This window comes from Helobdella robusta (assembly GCF_000326865.2).
Source record: "Helobdella robusta unplaced genomic scaffold HELROscaffold_11, whole genome shotgun sequence".
Classification (NCBI taxonomy): Eukaryota; Metazoa; Annelida; class Clitellata; order Rhynchobdellida; family Glossiphoniidae; genus Helobdella; species Helobdella robusta.
The window spans coordinates 969,082-988,910 of NW_008703617.1; the positions used below are offsets into that span (position 1 = coordinate 969,082).

At 36.8% G+C, this 19,829-nt stretch overlaps 1 protein-coding gene across 1 annotated transcript in view; it reads right to left on the reverse strand.

The window, feature by feature from the left end:
- Positions 1-2,063: 2,063 nt before the first annotated feature.
- Positions 2,064-19,829, reverse strand: part of HELRODRAFT_186656 (hypothetical protein) — a gene marked incomplete at its 5' end in the record, with an annotated part of 21,038 nt that continues 3,272 nt past the window's right edge. Inside the window, 49 exons of the mRNA XM_009012665.1 lie at positions 2,064-2,514; positions 2,834-2,953; positions 3,183-3,266; positions 3,424-3,540; positions 3,634-3,700; positions 3,942-4,064; positions 4,253-4,329; positions 4,645-4,868; positions 5,171-5,239; positions 5,404-5,476; positions 5,829-5,907; positions 6,042-6,200; positions 6,275-6,336; positions 6,473-6,653; positions 6,722-6,796; positions 6,992-7,036; positions 7,339-7,465; positions 7,645-7,770; positions 7,841-7,963; positions 8,063-8,109; positions 8,236-8,314; positions 8,517-8,677; positions 9,134-9,207; positions 9,383-9,529; positions 9,766-9,923; positions 10,426-10,495; positions 11,292-11,465; positions 11,594-11,722; positions 12,041-12,158; positions 12,797-12,924; positions 13,066-13,164; positions 13,373-13,468; positions 13,557-13,640; positions 13,849-14,016; positions 14,255-14,512; positions 14,645-14,752; positions 15,070-15,192; positions 15,513-15,608; positions 15,838-16,040; positions 16,114-16,280; positions 16,595-16,710; positions 16,920-17,057; positions 17,266-17,372; positions 17,741-17,875; positions 18,372-18,504; positions 18,712-18,790; positions 18,946-19,002; positions 19,282-19,463; positions 19,628-19,690. Of these exons, the coding sequence (XP_009010913.1) occupies positions 2,434-2,514; positions 2,834-2,953; positions 3,183-3,266; positions 3,424-3,540; positions 3,634-3,700; positions 3,942-4,064; positions 4,253-4,329; positions 4,645-4,868; positions 5,171-5,239; positions 5,404-5,476; positions 5,829-5,907; positions 6,042-6,200; positions 6,275-6,336; positions 6,473-6,653; positions 6,722-6,796; positions 6,992-7,036; positions 7,339-7,465; positions 7,645-7,770; positions 7,841-7,963; positions 8,063-8,109; positions 8,236-8,314; positions 8,517-8,677; positions 9,134-9,207; positions 9,383-9,529; positions 9,766-9,923; positions 10,426-10,495; positions 11,292-11,465; positions 11,594-11,722; positions 12,041-12,158; positions 12,797-12,924; positions 13,066-13,164; positions 13,373-13,468; positions 13,557-13,640; positions 13,849-14,016; positions 14,255-14,512; positions 14,645-14,752; positions 15,070-15,192; positions 15,513-15,608; positions 15,838-16,040; positions 16,114-16,280; positions 16,595-16,710; positions 16,920-17,057; positions 17,266-17,372; positions 17,741-17,875; positions 18,372-18,504; positions 18,712-18,790; positions 18,946-19,002; positions 19,282-19,463; positions 19,628-19,690 (5,709 nt within the window). The 3' untranslated portion in view covers positions 2,064-2,433. The remainder of the gene's footprint in view (positions 2,515-2,833; positions 2,954-3,182; positions 3,267-3,423; positions 3,541-3,633; positions 3,701-3,941; positions 4,065-4,252; positions 4,330-4,644; positions 4,869-5,170; positions 5,240-5,403; positions 5,477-5,828; positions 5,908-6,041; positions 6,201-6,274; positions 6,337-6,472; positions 6,654-6,721; positions 6,797-6,991; positions 7,037-7,338; positions 7,466-7,644; positions 7,771-7,840; positions 7,964-8,062; positions 8,110-8,235; positions 8,315-8,516; positions 8,678-9,133; positions 9,208-9,382; positions 9,530-9,765; positions 9,924-10,425; positions 10,496-11,291; positions 11,466-11,593; positions 11,723-12,040; positions 12,159-12,796; positions 12,925-13,065; positions 13,165-13,372; positions 13,469-13,556; positions 13,641-13,848; positions 14,017-14,254; positions 14,513-14,644; positions 14,753-15,069; positions 15,193-15,512; positions 15,609-15,837; positions 16,041-16,113; positions 16,281-16,594; positions 16,711-16,919; positions 17,058-17,265; positions 17,373-17,740; positions 17,876-18,371; positions 18,505-18,711; positions 18,791-18,945; positions 19,003-19,281; positions 19,464-19,627; positions 19,691-19,829) is intronic.

A 19,829-nucleotide genomic window follows, 5' to 3' on the forward strand; every position in this document is an offset into this window, starting at 1 on the left:
AACTCAATCTGTCTTTCTGGTGGAAGTAGAAGTAGTGGTGGTAGTGGTGGTGATGGTAGAAATAGTAGTGGTAGTGGTAGTAGAAGTAGTAGTGGCAGTAAAAATAATGATAGAGATAATAAAAATGGCGGGGCTGAAAGCAAAAATAGTAGTAAAACTAGTAAAATTAGATTTAGAAATAGTAGTAGTAGCAGTAATAGAAGCAGCAGCAGCACTAGTAGTAGTAGCAGCAGCAGTAGTAGAAGCAGCAGCAGTAATAGTAAAAGTAGAACTCGCATATTTTCAGAAGCTTTACCTTGTCAGGTAATAGATGATGTCCTACTTGCAAATGTTTTTAAATAACTTTTTCGCTCTTCACCATCTTTAACTTTCCTCCGAAGTTTCTCTTTTTTTATGTAATTTTTTTCACGATTTTTCATAAGAATAATTCAAATAACAATAGTTAAATTAATAATAATAATTAAATTAATAATAATAAACAGGGCGATAATGGAGGACCGTTAATGTGTTCCCTTGACAGGAAGACATGGTACCTCGTTGGCCTCATTGGTAATCCCGTCTCTGGTCTGATCAAAAAAACGAATGGTTTGATCAAGAAGATCATTCATTCGGTCATCCATTCATTCGTTTATTCATTTGTTCATTCATTCGTTCATTCATTCATCCACACATTCATCCATCCATCCATCCATCCGTCAAAGGCCCATCATCTAGGTGTACAGTTTCCATGGCGCACAAACTCCAACCATACGTCTCCTGGATGAGGAGAGTGATCAAAGAGAGGGGAGAGATAGTGCGTGAGGTGGAGAGAGGAAATATTATTAGTAATAATAGTACTGAAAAAATTTAGAAAATAATAGCTAAGTTCGTCACATTAGAACTTGTAGAAGAAATAGTATAAAAGTGTAGTGTAGCGATTGCAGTAGTAGTAGTAGTAGTAGTAGTAGTAGTAGTAGTAGTAGGAGTAGTAGTAGTAGTAGTAGGAATAGTAGTAGTAGTAGGAGTAGTAGTAGTAGTAGGAATAGTAGTAGTAGTAATAGTAGTAGTAGTAGTAGTGGTAGTTGTAGTAGGAGTAGCAGTAGCAGTAGTAGTAGCAGTAGTAGTGGTAGTAGGAGTAGTAGTAGTAGCAAAGTAGTAATAGTAATAGTAGTAATTGTCTTAGTAGCAGTAGTAGTAGTAGTAATAAAAACTTGTTAGCCTAGATTGAATTACAGCATGTACAACGAATATTGATGTCGGCCAGTTAAAACTTTCGAGAAAATTAATCAATTAACAATTTTTGCTTTTTAATCTTTTCTAATTTATCTATGCAAATCTCGATGACGTCATCTAACGATTCGTAATTCTTTGTTTGTTTTTTTATTAATATCTCCAAACCACTATAGGAAAAAAAAAGAGTTGAAAAACAAACTAACAAAAATAAATAATTTAACTGCAAAAAGAAATATGTATTCAAACGAAGAGAAAGCAAATAAAAATCACGTGAAACGATTGAATGTATGTATGTAGGCATGTGTGTGTGTGCGTGTGTGTGTGTGTGTGTGTGCGTGTGTGTGTGTGTGTGTGTGTGCGTTTGTATGAAAACAATTCAAATAAACTTAAAGTCATGATGATTATGATAGCAGCATGTACGTATATGTTTCATCAAAACTTTATGGTAATAAAAAGGCAATTGCAAATTTAACACGAATAATAATAATAATAATAATAACAAACAACAGTAAATATAACAATAACAATAATAAAAAATTTTCAAGCAAAAAAGGAATAGAGAAATGACTAAGTGTTTGTTATAACGAATATATATATATATATATATATATATATATATATATATATATATATATATATATATATATATATATATATATATATATATAGAAAGAGAGAGATAGAGATAGAGAGAGAATAAAATCAGACTATCAATTATTGACTATCAATTATTGACTATAATCGAAAATAATACATTGTCATTGATTAGACATTGGTAACAATCAAGGAATAATAATTAATAATAATAACAACAACACAAATAATGATAATGATTATTATTATTGTTGTTGTTATTGTAAATATAAATTTGAATATGACGTTCGAAGCCAAATAAACAATGCTATAATCATAACATATCCGTAGAAAGTATAAATATATATATATGTGTGTTTGTGTGCGTGTGTGTGTGAGTGCGTGTGTGTGTCTGTGTGGCTGTTTGTAAGTGTGTACGTGTGCGCTATACAAAGGTGAAAAGGTAACAGTAGAAAAATGAAAAGTTAATATTGCTAATCAGTGCGGTCATCATGATCGGACGGAATAATTATCATTACTTTCATCATCATCATCAATGACGTCATCATCATCATCCCAGTAACGTCACCATCATCCCCAGTGACGTCATCAGCATCTTCTTCCTCTTCTTCTTTTTCGTCGCCGTCGTCACTTCATCATCTTTTGTTGGTTTCTGAGATTCATGATGAGGCTGATGTAAGATGTCAGTAGGTCGTCCATCTTGTAGCCCTGGATGAATGAAATGATGGATTGATGAAATGATGGATGGATGGATGGATAAATGTAACAATGGATGGATGACCGATTGGATAATGGATGAATGGATAGATAGATAGATGGATAGGTAATCAACAAAAAAATCGTCAACTATTTCTTCATCAAAGCTATTAATCAACACATGCAACAAACCAATCAACTCATTCGCCTTCCCATTCAACCAATCAAATTAACCCCCTCCCCTCTCAACCAACAACCAATCATCTTAGTTCCCAACCATCCAATAAACTTGGGCCCCACTCAACCGGTCGACCAATCCCGGCAAACTAACCAAATTAGTCTCGCATAGCAGTTTACAGCCGTGCACTAGATTGCCAATTGTCATGTGGAAGTAAGTGTTACCGCTACTCCAATTCGAGATCCTTGTAAACGGATAGACAGCCAACAAATCCTGATAACAATAATAATAATAATTATTATTGTAATAATAATAATTATTATTATTATTATATTACTATATTATTTTTTATTTATAATAATTTTACGAACGAAATGGTGATTGCAATTGACCTAAGATGATAATGATAATATTGAAGATTGGTCTTTGTCGTGAGGTTGATGATGATGATGATGATGATGATGATGGCGATGATAACGTCGAAGATGATAATGTGTATGACCTTTGAACTCGGGTCAATGAGGTTGACGCCGTTTCTATTTATAGCAACCAATAGAAATTCAGGTAGGCCCGGCTCCGTGGTTTGCTGATAGCAATAGCATAATATATGGTGAAATAATAATAATATAAATAGTAATTATAGTTTTAGTAATTATAGTTATAATAATTATGGTTATAATAATCATAGTCATAATAATTATGGTTATAATAATTATAGTTATAATAATCATCATAATCATCACCTTAACTTCAAAGAAAGCCGAACCAAATGTCGGCCAGTTGTACAAGCATTTCAAGAAATTCACTTTTGATTCAGTCTGGGTTTTTCCAGAAAGCTTCTTGTAGCAAGCGGCTATTTGCTGGCAATAAGAAACAATTATAATTAAATTATAATTACTGTTATTATTATTATTATTATTGTTTTTAATTTTATTATTTTTATTATTATTCACTTGGGCCCAATCGTGGGGTGACAAGCTGTCAATGAGGTCGGTTGGTATGAACTCGTTCAAATTCGAACTGGTGATGGTTATTTTATTATTATTATTATTAAATTATGATCACTATAATTTTTTTGTTATTGTAATTATAATTATTTCTATTTTTATTATAACTTTTAAAGAATTTTAAATCCTTGGATGAAAAATTTCTTTCGTCATTATCAAAAAAATGTACCTACTTAGGTTAAGAATATACAATCACTTGTGTATCTAAACATCAACACGTGAATAAATTAGGCAAATTCAAGCCAGCCAATCACCTGATGGCTTTCAAATTAAGCTCCGCCTCTCCATACTTCGCCCTGTATATGAGTGAAGCTAATTGGGTGGCCTCATCGACCGAGCATTTGTGATAACCACGTAAGTACTTTGGAAGTTCCTGGCGATGAATCAGGGATGGGCATAATAAATCATCATCATCATTACTATCATCATCATCATCATCTTTTTCTTCTTCTTTTTCATCATCATCTTCATCACCACCACCATCATCATCATCATCATTATTACTGTCATCAACATCATCATCTTCTTCATCATTATCATCATCAGCATCATCATCAGTACCTGAGGGTAGTGAAACATGAGGTCTGCGTTGATGTCGAAGCCAGGCGTTGCGTTGGTCCAGAGCTTTCTCATGAATATTACCTTCATTGTGATTGGATGTATGGATGAATGAATGAACAAATGAATGATGGACGAACAAACGAATGATGGACGAGCAAATGAATGATGGTTTAACAAACGAATGATGGACGAACAAAATGAATGAACAACGGAACGAATGAACAAACAACAGGTTTCACGGAGAGATTCATATCTTCTAGAATGAACATATAGAGACTGGTGAACATTAGAACGAGTTAATGAATCAATAAATGAAATACGTAAAAGAATAAAATGAAAGAAAGAAAGAAAGAAAAAAAGAAAAAAAGAAAGAAAGAAAGAAAGAAAGGAGAAAACCTGATAGGTAGACTGTAGAAGATAACTATTAAAACCACCCCCGCCATTGCTGCTATTGTTGCTGATGCTACTGAGAGAGTTATTGTTGCTGTTGTTGAAGCTTCCGCCCGCCGATGACGTCATCGTCGTTGTTGAAGTCGCCACATTGTGGCGGGCTTTTTTCAACCAGTCCGTAAGATGGCGAACAAAGTCGAAGAAAAAGTCACTTTCCGGGACGCTAATAACTGCAGATTGATAAGAATAATAATTATTATTATGAAAATAACTATAATAATATAATTAATTATAAAAATATAATAACATAATTAATTATAACTATAATATTATAATTAATTATCAATTAATTAATTTATTAACTCGAGCACAAGAGGAAAAGATTTTTAATTATTTGTTTCTTCACTGATTCATTCATGATAATTAATTATAACTATAATAATATAACTAATTATAACTATAATTATATAATTAATTATAACTATAATAATAATAAACATTAATAATAAATTATTTTTGTGGTTTAACTTGCCTTTCCCTGCTATTTTCACAAACAGACTGAAGCCTTCCGAACTTTTGAGTTCGAGTCTTGTTGCAATACCTGTTGTTGATTTGGTTCTTCATTTATTCATTCATTCATGAATTCATTCATTCATTCATCCATGCATGAATTCATTCGTTCATCTCTGCATGAATTCATTCATTTATTCATTCAATCAGTTATTTATTTAATCTGTCATTCATTTATTCATTAACTCCTTCAACCTTGGCAAAAATCTTTTCCTCTTGTGCTCGAGTCAACCTCGAATGCTTCGTTCGTATCGTCCGGAAAATAAACCTGGTTGAATTTACGAATGAATGAACGAACGAATGAACGAACGAACTAACGAATGAACGAACAAATGAACGAATGAATGATTGAATGAATGAATGAATGAGTAAAAAAATAAGAAATGGGAATTTTTGGGAACGTTGTCACAAATAGGAATTCGGGAGGAAATCGGGAATGAGGAAAAAAATGGCAAGGAATTGTGGACACATTTCAATTCCTGCTCACCTCTATTTACAAGCACACTGATCTGGTTCAATTTTCAGCTTTAACATTTTTAAATAAATGGAAAAACGATCGATCAGTTTGATTCATTCACTTCCATTCATTCATTCATTCATTTATTTATTCATCCACTCACCTTATGAAATATTTGTGTGGTTTTGTGCTGGATGGCCTCAACTTCGACTTGATGCGGCGTGTACTTACGACAACCATTTCTGCGGTGGTGGTGGTGATGATGATGGTGATGATTGTGGTGATGATGATGATGATGAAGAATTTTTTCGTTATTGATGACGATGAAAAAATTGGCAAAAGTGAAAAAATATTGAAAAAAATGAACAGTCCGGACCTCAAAGTCTTCTGCAGCCTACTCAGGCAATCAAGCGCTATAACAGTTCGACTGCTTCTCGATCTTAAGAATGACGTCACTTCCTTCAAAAGATTCGAACTTGGCGCGAAACAACCAGTCATCAACCACATTAGCTCCCAGCCGCTGTTCTCGCTTTGTCTGAATGGACGAACGAACGAACAAACGAACGAACGAATGAATTAATTAATTAATGAGCAAATAAATGAAAGAACCTGTTAGGATTATCCGTCAATTGTTTGACGATCTGACAATAAGTTTCATCTCGCAAAAGCTCCTGTATACAAATACATCGATGACGTCATCATCCACCTCATCATCATTATCATCATCATCATCTTTATCACAATCATCTTTTCTATTATCACCTTCGTTTTATAGCATTATCACAATTGACTCCCGCTCAAACTAACAAATTTGATTGGTCCTTCGAATATCCTATCAGTGAGCTCGTACGCTGAAATCTGTCTCCTCATTGGCTGGTCTCCCATGTAGCATAAAATATCAGCAAATGAGCTGCAAGCTTCTTTGCATAGCTCCTCTTTATTAGTTATTTTCTTTAAGAGGGGCTGTTTGATTGGCTCTTTACTGTGTCTGTTGAAGAAAATATAACAGTTGAATAATTAACGCTCATCTCTTCGTTCGTTCATTCATTCCTTTACCTCCACATTTCTTCATTCATTCTTTTCCCTTTTGATGACGTCAGAGCTTTGGAAAGGGTTCGTTTGGCCGGTGGTCTGTCAAGATGATGATGACGACGACGACGATGACGATTATAATGATAATGACGAAAGAAAGATGGTGATGCTGACAGCTAAAAAGATGCTAATGAGTTCATAAACTTCATTCTAATTACATCATCGTCGTCGTCATCATCATCACCACCATCATCATCATCATCAAGTATCATCATCATCATCAACGTCAAAAACCTAAAATGCTCCAGAGAGTAAGCTTCCAAGGTATGATGGTTGTGGCTGTCATCATCACCATCATCAGCACCACCGGCAATACCCCCACGACTACTACTATTACCAGTATCACCATGGTGATGATAATGATGATGTTGGTTGCCTTCGTCCAATGAGGATTGACTTTCAAAGAGATGCTGCTGGAAAGTGGTGGTGATGATGATGGATGGATGGATAGACCAAGTGGATGATGATGATGGTGGTGGTGGTGGTGACGGATGGATGGATAGACTAAGTGGATGGTGATGATGATGGTGGTGGTGATGATGATTGATGGATAGATAGACTAGATAGATGATGACGACGACGATGATGATGATTGCGATGGTGATGATAATGATGATGGTGGTGGTGATGATGATGATCCAACCAATATCTCTGGAGATGGTTTTGTTATTGTCGGTAGTATGTACACGTTTTCAGTCGGAAAGTTTCCTGAAAATATTGTTCATCCACGCTACAATTATAATCATAATAGTTCAGTTATTCTTTTAATTACTCATTCATTCATTCATTCATTCATTCATTCATTCATTCATTCATTCATTCATTCATTCATTCATTCATTCATTCATTCATTCATTCATTCATTCATTCATTCACTCACAACGAACCTTTTAAATTGGAACGATTTGATTGGCCAGAGGACCAGGAAGAGCTCATCAACGATTGGCCAGTTTGGTCGTGGTCTAGTATAATTAGGTCACCTCGACGCAGGCTAAGTAGGTCGGGTCGATCAGCTGATAGTGATAATAATAATAATAATAATAATGATAATGATTACGACGGTGAAACAGGCGTATAACAAACCAGGGGCATTGTAGTCCATGAGGGCAATGACATACTTCGACCTTGACTTTAACCCCTCCAGAAAGGTCACAACGAGATCACGAATGTCTTCTGAGTTTGATGACGTAAACGTGTATTCCTCCCCTTGATTGATGATTGATTGATTGATTGATTGATTGATTGATTGATTGATGGATGGATGGATGGATGAATGAATGAATGAACGGATGAACAAATACTTACCTTTAATAGTAGCTAGAGTAAAGCTTTGACCATGCATTTTGCCAGTTCTGTCGAGAAAAATAAATGAATGAATGAATGAACGAACAAATTATTAAACGAATGAACGCATGAATGAATTAATAAATAAAAAATAAATAAATAAATGAATGAATGAATTGAATAAATGAAGAAACCTGCTACAAGACACAGCTGTAACTTCAGGAAAGCTCAACTCCAACAAAACTCTCTCCCTATCGTCTACCACGTAGATACCTATCATTAATTAATTCATTAATTCATTCATTCATTCATCCATTCATTCATTCATCCATTCATCCATCCATCCATCCATCTATTCATTCATTCATTCTTTCATCCATTTACCCACGCATTCGTTTATCCATTCATCTCTTCCTTCACTGACTCCATCAGCACGTCAGCATCATCACCTTCATCAACAAACAAACAAACAAACCTGTCCAGTTGACGGCGATGATGACGTCATTCTTCGGCAGACTCGGTCCGGCGAATTTGTATGCCTCGTAGAAGCGGGAAAAGAGCAGCGGCCACTTGTACTTGGCATAGTTCACTACGTCCTGTCTTATCCGAGAACTAATGGCCGAAGTTGGTGTAACGCTGTATATCATTATTATTATTATCATTATTATTGTTATTATCATTATTATTGTTATTATTGTTATTATTATTATTATCATTTTTATCATTATTATCACTGTTTAAAGTTCCATGGCCGCTTTCATTTAATGATGAATTGATAAACACTGTTATAAGATTATCGTATGACATTTACTGTGACAGGAACAAGCTATGATGCTAATTAAATATATTTCACCGTTCTGCACTTAACTTCACAATGAGCAAAATGGTCTTAGCCTATAATATTATTTTATACAATTTTTACAAATTTTATCATTTCGCATTATTTAATTAACATTAACTTATATATATATATATATTTTTTTTTATCATTGTATGTTTTTTATGGTGAAAAATAAAAGATGTTCCCATTATCATTATTATTATTACTACTACTACTATTGTTATTTTTATTATTATTATTTGTTTGCTCACTTGTTGCTCGTGGACAGGCTGGTTGATTGGTGGAGCTGCTGGAAGTAAGAAGACCGTAAGGCTGTCTTTATGGCCTGGATGGATGGATGGATGGATGGACGGACGGACGGATGGATGGATGGATTGATAGATTCATACATCAACGGATGAATAGACGAATGGATGAGTAAATGGATTGACTGATAGAAGAGTGAACCGAATTTATACAGGGTATTTATACAGGGTAAGTAAATGAGACCAAAAACTCACAGATGCCCAATACTGGACGCCCCTATCGGGCCTGATCATCTCGTCCGGGATGTAGGTGGGGACCAGGGATTGCACCCGATCCTCGACGTATTCCATACCGTAAACCAGGTAGTATTGCTGGGCAGATATCAGGATGAGGTCCTCGTTCTGGTGATGATAATGATTGAAGTTATGATGATGATGATGGTAATTGCATGATGATGACGACGATTCTTAAGATAATTATGATGAGGATCTCTATAATGATGGTAGTGATGTTAGTGGCTATAAGTATTACAAAGACAAATAGCTGAATAATCTAGACAGACAGCAAAAAGTGAAAATCACAACGAAAAATCTGATAGGAACTATGATGACACTGCAGAACCGAAAGCGAAACTAACTTTATCGCAGCGGTATTCCCCGAACTTGACGCCCCTGACGACCTGCTGGTAGATCAGGTTAGTGGAGACCGGGTCAAAATTTGGGTCGTGCCAGGGAGCAAAAATTTCTTTCCTGAAGAACAACCTCCATGGTGCATTGCGTTCCTGGGCACCTTGCTCTGGGCCAAAAATTAAATTAAATGTCATGATATGGGCCGTTTTTATAAATGTAGTCTTCATCTATTTAGGATTTTTTAATTCACATCTATTTAAGATTTTTTAATTTACATCTATTTAGGATTTTTAATTTACATCTATTTAAGATTTTTTAATTTACATCTATTTAGGATTTTTAATTTACATCTATTTTGGATTTTTTAATTTACATCTATTTAGGATTTTTTAATTTACATCTATTTTGGATTTTTTAATTTACATCTATTTAGGATTTTTTAATTCACATCTATTTAGGATTTTTAATTTACATTTATTTAAGATTTTTCACTTTACATATATTTAGGATTTTTTAATTTACATCTATTTAGGATTTTTTAATTCACATCTATTTAGGATTTTTTAATTTACATCTATTTAGGATTTTTTAATTTACATCTAATTATGATTTTTTAATTTAGATCTATTTAGGTTTTTTCCATCTATCCATCCATCCAACCAACCAACCTTTAGCATACTGCTCACACTGGGACACGGCATCCATTATGTGATCCCCACCACTTCCTAGTGATGAGACCTGACGATGGTGACGATGACGATGGTGACGATGATGATGGTGATGATGATGATGGTGATGGTAATGATGATAGTGATGACGATGGTGATGGTGCTGGCAATGATTCTAAAACTTTTTATGTCTCTCACAAGTTTCGTAGTCTAGGCTTTATCTTAGATTCAAGCATGTCTCTTTCTTCTCAGATTAATAGTGCTGCTAGAAGTTCTTACTTTCATCTACGTAGAATAAAAAAATTTTTGCTTTTTCTTGACAATCCTACTCTTCTTCTACTTGTTACTTCGTTAGTCTTATCTAGGATTGACTAATGTAACTCGCTCTACTATGGGCTTTCTGATTCTACACTCTATCCTTTTTTTGCTGCTCGTGTTTCATTTCTCATATATCTCCTTATCTTGTTCTCTTGCACTGGCTACCTATAAAATAAAGAATAATTTTTAAAATTTGCACATTTATGTATAAGTCTCAATCTAAACTATTTCCTAAATACTTATCAGGTGTATTAATTGAACTTAAACGTCCCGGTTTATGATCGTCTTCTTGTTCTCGCTTCTTCTTAACTCGTGTGAAACACTGTTTGGTTAAATCTGCACTTGCTTTTTTGGCTCTTTTCTCTGGAACTCTCATCCTCCTTCTCTGACTACTTCTCCATCACTTACGAAATTCAGAACGGATCTCAAGACCCATCTGTTTGAAAAATTCATTAAGGAGCGCTGTTGAACATCGCGGAAATAGCGCTTTATGAACTAAATGATTAATTGAACTGATTGATGTGACCGTTATAGGATAGCCAACAAACTTTATCGAAGAGAGCTACGTATAGGGAGAATCCGAATCTATCTTTTAGCTGAACCTTATCAGCTAGCTGAGAGCAGAGCTCGTAAGCCGTTGTAGCTGAGTCAGCCAACAAAGTTCGAGTACTTCCGTCCATGAAAGTTACAGATAAGATGAGCGGTTTTTTCAGTTTTGTCGCCTGCGTTTGGTGTGGGTTTGTGCGTGTGTATGTGCATGCGTACGTGTATGTATGGATTGGGTTATGATAATCATCCTTCTCATCACCAACATCATCGCCATCATCCTCCTAATCATCATAATCACAACCTGCAGCTCGAGCCAGCTTGGTGGTTGATTTCTGGCTCCATTAACGAAAGTTCTCCTCAGCCTCTTATCACAGTATGGCGCGTAGCCGGGCGGACCGCTTTTCAAGAAACATCGGAGATATTTTACGAACTGTGCGTTGTTTGTTTGTGTGTGTTTGTGTGTTTGTTTGTGTGTTTGTTTGTGTTTGTTTGTTTGTGTTTGTTTATGTTTGTTTGCTTGTGTTTGTTTGCGTTTGTTTGTGTGTGTTTGTGTTTTTTTGTGTTTGTGAGTGAGTGTGTGTGTGTGTGTTTGATGCGTGAGTAAGTGTGGTGGAATTTTTAGATTTTTTAAAGTACATATAACCAGATAAAAAAAAATTAGCCATAACCATCAGCATTATCATTATTATTACTCAATAACTCAGTCACTCTCTTTCTCTCTCTCTCTCTCTCTCTCACACTCTCTCACTTTATCAGTGGGTGGAAAACAGCCGACACATAAGGAAAGTAAAATCCAGCCTCTAGCATGGCTGGTTTTGTTTGGATTCTGCGTGAGTTGGCAGCATAGCTGGCAGTATATTTCATCTCTGTGGAAAGTTACGGCCATGATGAAGATTAGTGATGAGTTAGTGGATGGATCGATGGAAAGATGAATGAACGAATGAGTGAATGAGTGAATGAATGAATGAGTGAACGAACGCGTCGGTACACTCTGCTTAGCGTAAAGCCCACAATCAACAATCAACATAAATATACAGTCATGAGTTATAACTAAAAATTATCAAGTTTTATCCTGTCATCATCATCATCATCAACACAATAATAATAATCATCATCATATCATCCTCATATCATTATCATCATCATCATAACAATCATCATCATCATACCATCATCATCATCATCATGACAATAATAATCATCATCATCATATCATCCTCATAACAATAATCATCATCATCATATCATCCTCATCATAACAATAATCATCATCATCATAATCATAACAATAATCATCATCATCATAATCATAACAATAATCATCATCATCATAATCATAACAATAATCATCATCATCATCATCATCATCATAACAATAATCAGCATCATCATCATAATCATAACAATAATCATCATCATAACAATAATCATCATCATCATAATCATAACAATAATCATCATCATCATCATCATAACAATAATCATCATCATCATCACCGTCTACCTAATTTCCGGCCTCAAAATCCCGTGACCGATGATAAAGTGTAACTTTTCGAGGTTGGTGGTGGGCCGATCTTCGAGGAGGGCGTTGCCGGCCCCACCGTAGTCGCCATCTTTCAATTTGTTCGCCACCTGACGACGAGAAATAATATAAATATAGTTTTTATTATTTCTATTGTTGCTGTTGCTTGTTGTAGTTATTATTAATATTGTTCTTATTGTTCTTATTGTTCTTATTGTTATTATTGTTCTTATTGTTCTTATTATTGTTACCTGTTCGGTTATTTTAGATTTTTTCTTCAATGTCAAAGACACAATTTTCTTCCTCACGCTTGTCTTCCCATCTCTCCCAGTTTGCATCGGTTCTTTTTCCTACATTCATTCGTTCATTCATTCGTTCGTTCGTTCATTCATTCATTCATTCATTTATCCACTCATTCTGTCTGTCGTTCAAACATTAATTTGTTTCTATGATTACAAATTTCGTAACTTAATTCAACAAACCACCCATCAATCAATCAATTTTTTTATTCCTTCATCCCACTACCACCATCCATCCATCCATCCTCCCATCACTCACAAGTTCCATGCCCATCTTCTGGGCAAGTTCGATGTCTTTCCGGTTGAACTTCCGACCGAGCGTGGAGTAAATTTTCGTCATCACAGGCGTGGTGTCCTTGATGATGATGATGATGATGATGATGATGATGATGATGATGATGGTGGTGATGATGATTTATTTATTTATGTATACATAATCGTACTTGTTCATTTAACGAGCTCGGGAACTTAGGCTCCGGTAGATCTCCCATAAATCTTAAAATTGTCACCCAAACAGCCAAAGCTGCCTGAAAAATGTTTGTGTATTCGTATGTGCCTTTGTGTGTGTGTGTGCGTGTGTGTACGTGTGTGTGTGTGCGTGTGTGTATGTGCGTGTGTATTTGTGTATTTGTATGTGCCTTTGTTTGTACGTGTCTACGTACGTGTGAGTGTTTGTGTGTGTGTGTGTGTGTGTGTGCGGGTTTGTTTGTTAACTTTGAAGCCTCTTTCTCTCACCAATTGGTCGCCTTCGCTTTTCAGTGGCAGGAGTGGCTGCTTCAAAACCTTCCGCACAAAACTCGTTGGCGAATTTTCTTGAAAGTAGGTGGCGGCGAATTTGGAAAATCGATATTTCGCGACGTCATCGGTGTCGTCGTCGTCGTCACCATCAGCAAAGTTTTCCCTCTCGTCGTCATCATCAAGCTCGCTTTGGAAGTTGTTGCTGCGGTTCGGTCTAACTTTGCTGGATGCCTGCTGCTGCTGTAAGGATCTCAGCCTGCTTTCCTCCAAGTCCTTATTAATTAATTATTTATTTATCTACTCAACATACAATTCATCATTTAATCTGCCAAGCACTCAACCAATCCTTCATATCTACATAAAAATAAAACCAACGAAAAACATTTCGCCCTCATAAACCCACCCTAAAAGCCAAAGGGGCCTCATTGGCCATGCCCCCTCTACTAGCGCCCTCTTTATTGGGCCCCACCCCACCAGAAAATCCAGAGATGTTACTTTGAGTGTCGATGAAACCGAACATTTCGTCGACGATTTTAGAATCGTCAATCGGGTCTTTCCTTCTTTTCTCCGCTCTCTCTATCATCAGCATCTTGCTGGCCGCTTCTGATTGGATGAGACCTTCTTCCTGTTCAGTTTCCATGGCGATTCGTCTGAGGCGTTCCTGAAAATGATCATTGTGAGTGAACCCTCACTAAGTAATTCATTCATGTGAATGCTCATTCATTCAATCATTCTTTCGTTCATTCATTTAATTATTAATTCACTCAATCACTCATTCATTCATCCATTCGACCTTGTGCAGCCTCTCAGCTTCCTGCCTAGCCCTCTCAGCCGGCATCTTCTTCCTCATCACTCCCTCTTCCGACAACATCTGCTCGTACGATGCCAACTTTTTCTGGTGCTGATAATGGTAATGATAATAATAATAATAATAATAATAATAATAATAATAATAATAACAATAATAATAATAATAATAATAATGTGAATATATTTTATTTATTCAATCGACAAAATAAAATTCAAAATAATAAGAAATAAGAAATGACAAATAATATGAAGTTTAATAAAAATTGAGTTTTAATGAAATGTACGATCCTCCTAAGCTCGATGACGTTACAAGTGCATAGGAGTGAAAGATATATTTAATTATGCATTAATAATAATAATAATAATAACAGCAATCGTTATCATCCCCATGAAGATCGTCATCATTACCTCTCTTTTCATCCTCTGATAGAGAGATCGAGCTAGAAGCATCCTGACCCCTGCCTGGAGGACGATGACGCCCTTCAAACGCTGTCGGTGGGTACGCTTCTCTAAATAACTTCTGGAAATTCTCTGGCGATGATGATGATGATGATTGTGACGTTCATGATGATGACGATGATGATTGTGACGTAGTTGTTGTTGTTGTTGATGATGATGATTCTGACTAGGGTAATGATGGCGAAGATGAAGAAGATGACGATGATGATAGTGATAACGACGATGATGTCACACTAATAGTGAGACAAACGTGTCTGCAGACGCACACCCAGGCAGACAGATAGACACAGACACACACACACAGATAGACACAGACACACACACAGACATACACAGACAGACAGATAGACACAGACACACACATAAAAAGACAGACAGACCAGCGCACATACCTGTACAGACATAATCCTCGACCTCATGAAGACAAAATGTGAGGCCAGGACGCGAGACCTGCAGAGAGCCTGCAGTCTCAAATAACCATTCTTCATCTGATGATGATGATGATGATGATGATGTTTTGTTGTTGTTGATGACGCCGATGATGATGATGATGATGTTGTGGTTGTTGTTGATGACGATGATGACGATGATCAAAAAACGACAATTGAAAAAGCTAATATTTCAACAACATGATTGAAAACAGGGACAACAAAATGTTCTAAAAATTTAACCGAACCACCTAACCGTGCCCAACACAAAAAAAATTTCCCCCCTCACCTTTTCATATCTCTTTTTTGCAACCAGGGCCCTTAAATATTTCTGGACGACCACGCATGCGTACTGCACCCTCCTGAACCTCATTCTCTCTCTCCACATTCTGATCGCTGATTGGATGAGAATTATTTTACTCTTCGTTCTTTTCTCTCTCTCTTGTTCTAATTGGACGTCTTGTGCATCCTGTAAAAGAAATTTGTCTCTAACTCTAACCACCCAGCCAATCAGCAATCAGTCAGCCACCCAGTCAACCAATCAGCAGTCAGCCATCCAGCTGACCAATCAGCAAAGAAACCTTAAGAAAGACTTTAGTTCTACCCAGTTGGTAATCCATCTCTCCTAGGGCAGCAGTGCATATCATCATCGCCATCTTCTTCATCATCTCGTCATCATTATTATCACGCGTTAACGTGTGAGACAAGTTGCTAGGCAACAAAACTCGATATCTGATGATGACGATGATGATGATCATGATTATGATGATGATGTGGATTAGGATGACAATATTACTAACAAAAAGAAAGAATATAATCATTTATATAGCGCCGAATGCCTTTTATTTCAATATTTAACAACGAACCCAGCCTACATACATCAATCACTACCATTATAATTTACTGTTAACATGATGACATGGTTACAATTAATCTCCAATCATCATCATCCTCATCATCGCCATCAATATGATCATCACCATCATCACCACCATCCTCGCCACCATCATCATCACCATCATCATCACCATCATCATCAGCATAACCTTTCCACAAAATTCCGGAACAGATGCCTGATGGGATACCCAGCCCTCCTGATTCTGATGGTCTCCATCATTCCTGAGTAGCGCAACTGCCTCACGCATAATTCCTTATCGAATGTCTGGACGGATGGATTGATGGATGGATGGATGGATGGATGGATGGATGGATGGATGGATGGATGGATGGATGGATGGATGGATGGATGGACGGACGAACGGACGGACGGACGAATGGATGGATAGATAGATGGATGGATGGATGGATAGATAGATGGATAGATGAATGAATGGATGAGTGAATGATTGAATCATCATCCTCATAACCCACCATCGGTTTTTTAACTTCGTTAGGCTTGATGCATCTTATAAAAAATGGCTGGCAGCTGTTCAGTGCCCTCATCAGGGACTCTAAAGATCTCTTGAACTGGAAGCCAAGTGTTGGAGATTTCTTGCGGGTTTCAACACCCTGATTGGTGATGATGATGGTCATGATGATGATGACGACGATGATGGTTATGATAATGATGATGATGACGACGATGATTATGATGACGATGATGATTATGATGATTATGATGACGATGATGATGATGATGATGACGATGATGATGATGACGATGATTATGATGATGATGATGATGATTATGATGATGATGATGATGGTGACAACTAACAATAGATAAATCTTTCTTAAAGAGGTCAACGAGAAATTTGAAGGAGGATGATTGGATGACGTGGAGGAGGTCAAGGCTGAACGTATCTCTGTTCTTTTCCAGGAAACCTGATTCATACATTCATTCATTCATTCATTCATTCATTCATTCATTCATTCATTCATTCATTCATTCATTCATTCATTCATTCATTCATTTATTCATTCATTCACTCATTCATTCATTCATTCATTCATTCATTCACTTATTCATTCATTCATTTATTCATTCATTCAATTATTCATTCATTTATTCATTCATTCATTCATTCATTCACTCATTCATTCATTCACTCACTTTTTCATTCACTCACTCACTCATTCATTCACTCACTCATTCATTCATTTATTCATTTACTCATTCATTCATTCACTTATCAATTCACTCATTCATTCGTTCATCCACCTATTCAATCACTCAATCAAAGAGGACGAACCCCTGGCGTCATAGAAGACAACGCCGGCGAAATGTTTGATACCGAAGGAGCAGTCATGCTCGGATTTCGGCTTGTAGTAGTTGCTGTTGCTGCGGTGCTGCTGATGCTGCTTCGATAGTAGCGTCATGTCCGTGCCTGTTTCCGCGTTTCGTCCATCAGCCACTCAAACGACCAGCCACTCAAATCATCATATTCATCATCATTTTCGTCATCATCTTCATCATCACTTTCGTCATCGTCGTCATCATCTTCATTATTGTCGTAGTTGTGATAGGACAACCAATCAGCCAGACAACCAACCAACCAACCAGACAACCAGACAACCAACTAATTGATCTGAAAAAGATAGCCAGCAAGCCAACCAACCAACCAATCAATCAACCAACCAATCAGACAGTAGCCAATCAATCAACCAACCAACCAATCAATCAAACAGTAGCCAATCAATCAAACAGTAACCAATCAACCAATCAGACAGTAGCCAATCAATCAACCAACCAATCAACCAATCAGACAGTAGCCACAGACAGTAGCCAATCAATCAACCAACTAATCAACCAATCAGACAGTAGCTAATCAACCAATCAGACAGTAGTCAATCATTCAATCAGACAGTAGCCAATCAACCAACCTTTCGGAAATTTACTCTCCTCATCGACCAACGCCAACAGATTCAGCGGTTTGACAGCAATAAGGTCAAGGACATCTTGGTTGTCGATGAACTCTATCGTTCTCCAGTTTATCATCTCATGGTTGTACTCCTCCTATTGGCAACGATAGTGATGGTGAGGGTGTGGGGGTGTGGGGGTGTGGGGGCGGTTAGGGTTAGTCCGGTGTCCATCATCATCATCACAATCATCATCATCACAATCATCACAATCTTCATCATCACAATTACAATCATCATCATAATCATCACCCTCATCATCATCATCACCATCATCACCATCATCATCGTCATCTTCTCTTACCTGCTCCAGTTTGAAAATGTGCTGAACAAAGAACTGCTGCAAGTTCTCATTGGCGAAGTTGATGCAGAGCTGCTCGAAGCTGTAGTCGTCATCGTCATCATCATCGTCATCATCATTATCATCAACGTCATCATCGTCATCATCATCATCGTCGTCGTTTCGTCACCATTATCATCGTCATCATAACTATGATCCTCACTACCACCCCATTAAAATCACCATCTTCATAACCACCTATTATTATCGAAGTTTTCAAATCCAAAAATATCCAAGACTCCAATGGATCTCGTTCTGACGTCATCAATATGGCGTTTCTGACTGCTGCTGCTATTGTTGCTGTTGTTGGAGGAATTGTTGTCATGGCTACCTGAAAACGTCATCATCACAACAACATCATCATCGTCACCACCATCTCCACAACAACAACAGCAACAACAGCAACAACAGCAACAACAACAACAACAACAGCAACAACTGCAACAGCAACAACAACAACCACAACAGCAACAACAGCAACAACACCACCACAACACCACCACAACAACAGCGACAACAGCAAACCAACCAGACGGCTTGCAGATGGCTTCGTTAACCCGGTCAACAATCCAGACAAACATTCGTCCGTAGACACCTTTAACAAAGGCGTCTTTGACGTCTGCGCTGGTCTGGCTGGTCATCGTGGTAATCACCGATTCACCTCTGGTCAGTATTGTCCGTGTGGTCAGGGCCGAGTGGAGATGGGTGGAGTCCAACTAGGGATGTGCCGATTAAAAATTAATTGGTCGGTGTATCAATGGATGAACTATTTGACTGGTTGGTGTTGTTAAGGGCGTATGAATGAGTGAATGAATGAGTTAAGTGAGTGAATGAGTGAATAAATGAACAAACGAGCGAACGAATGAACAAAGGAACGAACCTGTAAGAGCTTACAAGCCTTATTTAATGAATCGACACCGACCAACTCAGTGGCGTCCATGTTCTCAAACATGGTTGCTAGATGAATGGATGAATGAATAAATGAATGAATGAATGAATGAACGAACGAACAAACGAATAAACGAATGAATGAACAAATGATTGAACGAATTTAATAACACTCGCCTTTATGCTTAATATTA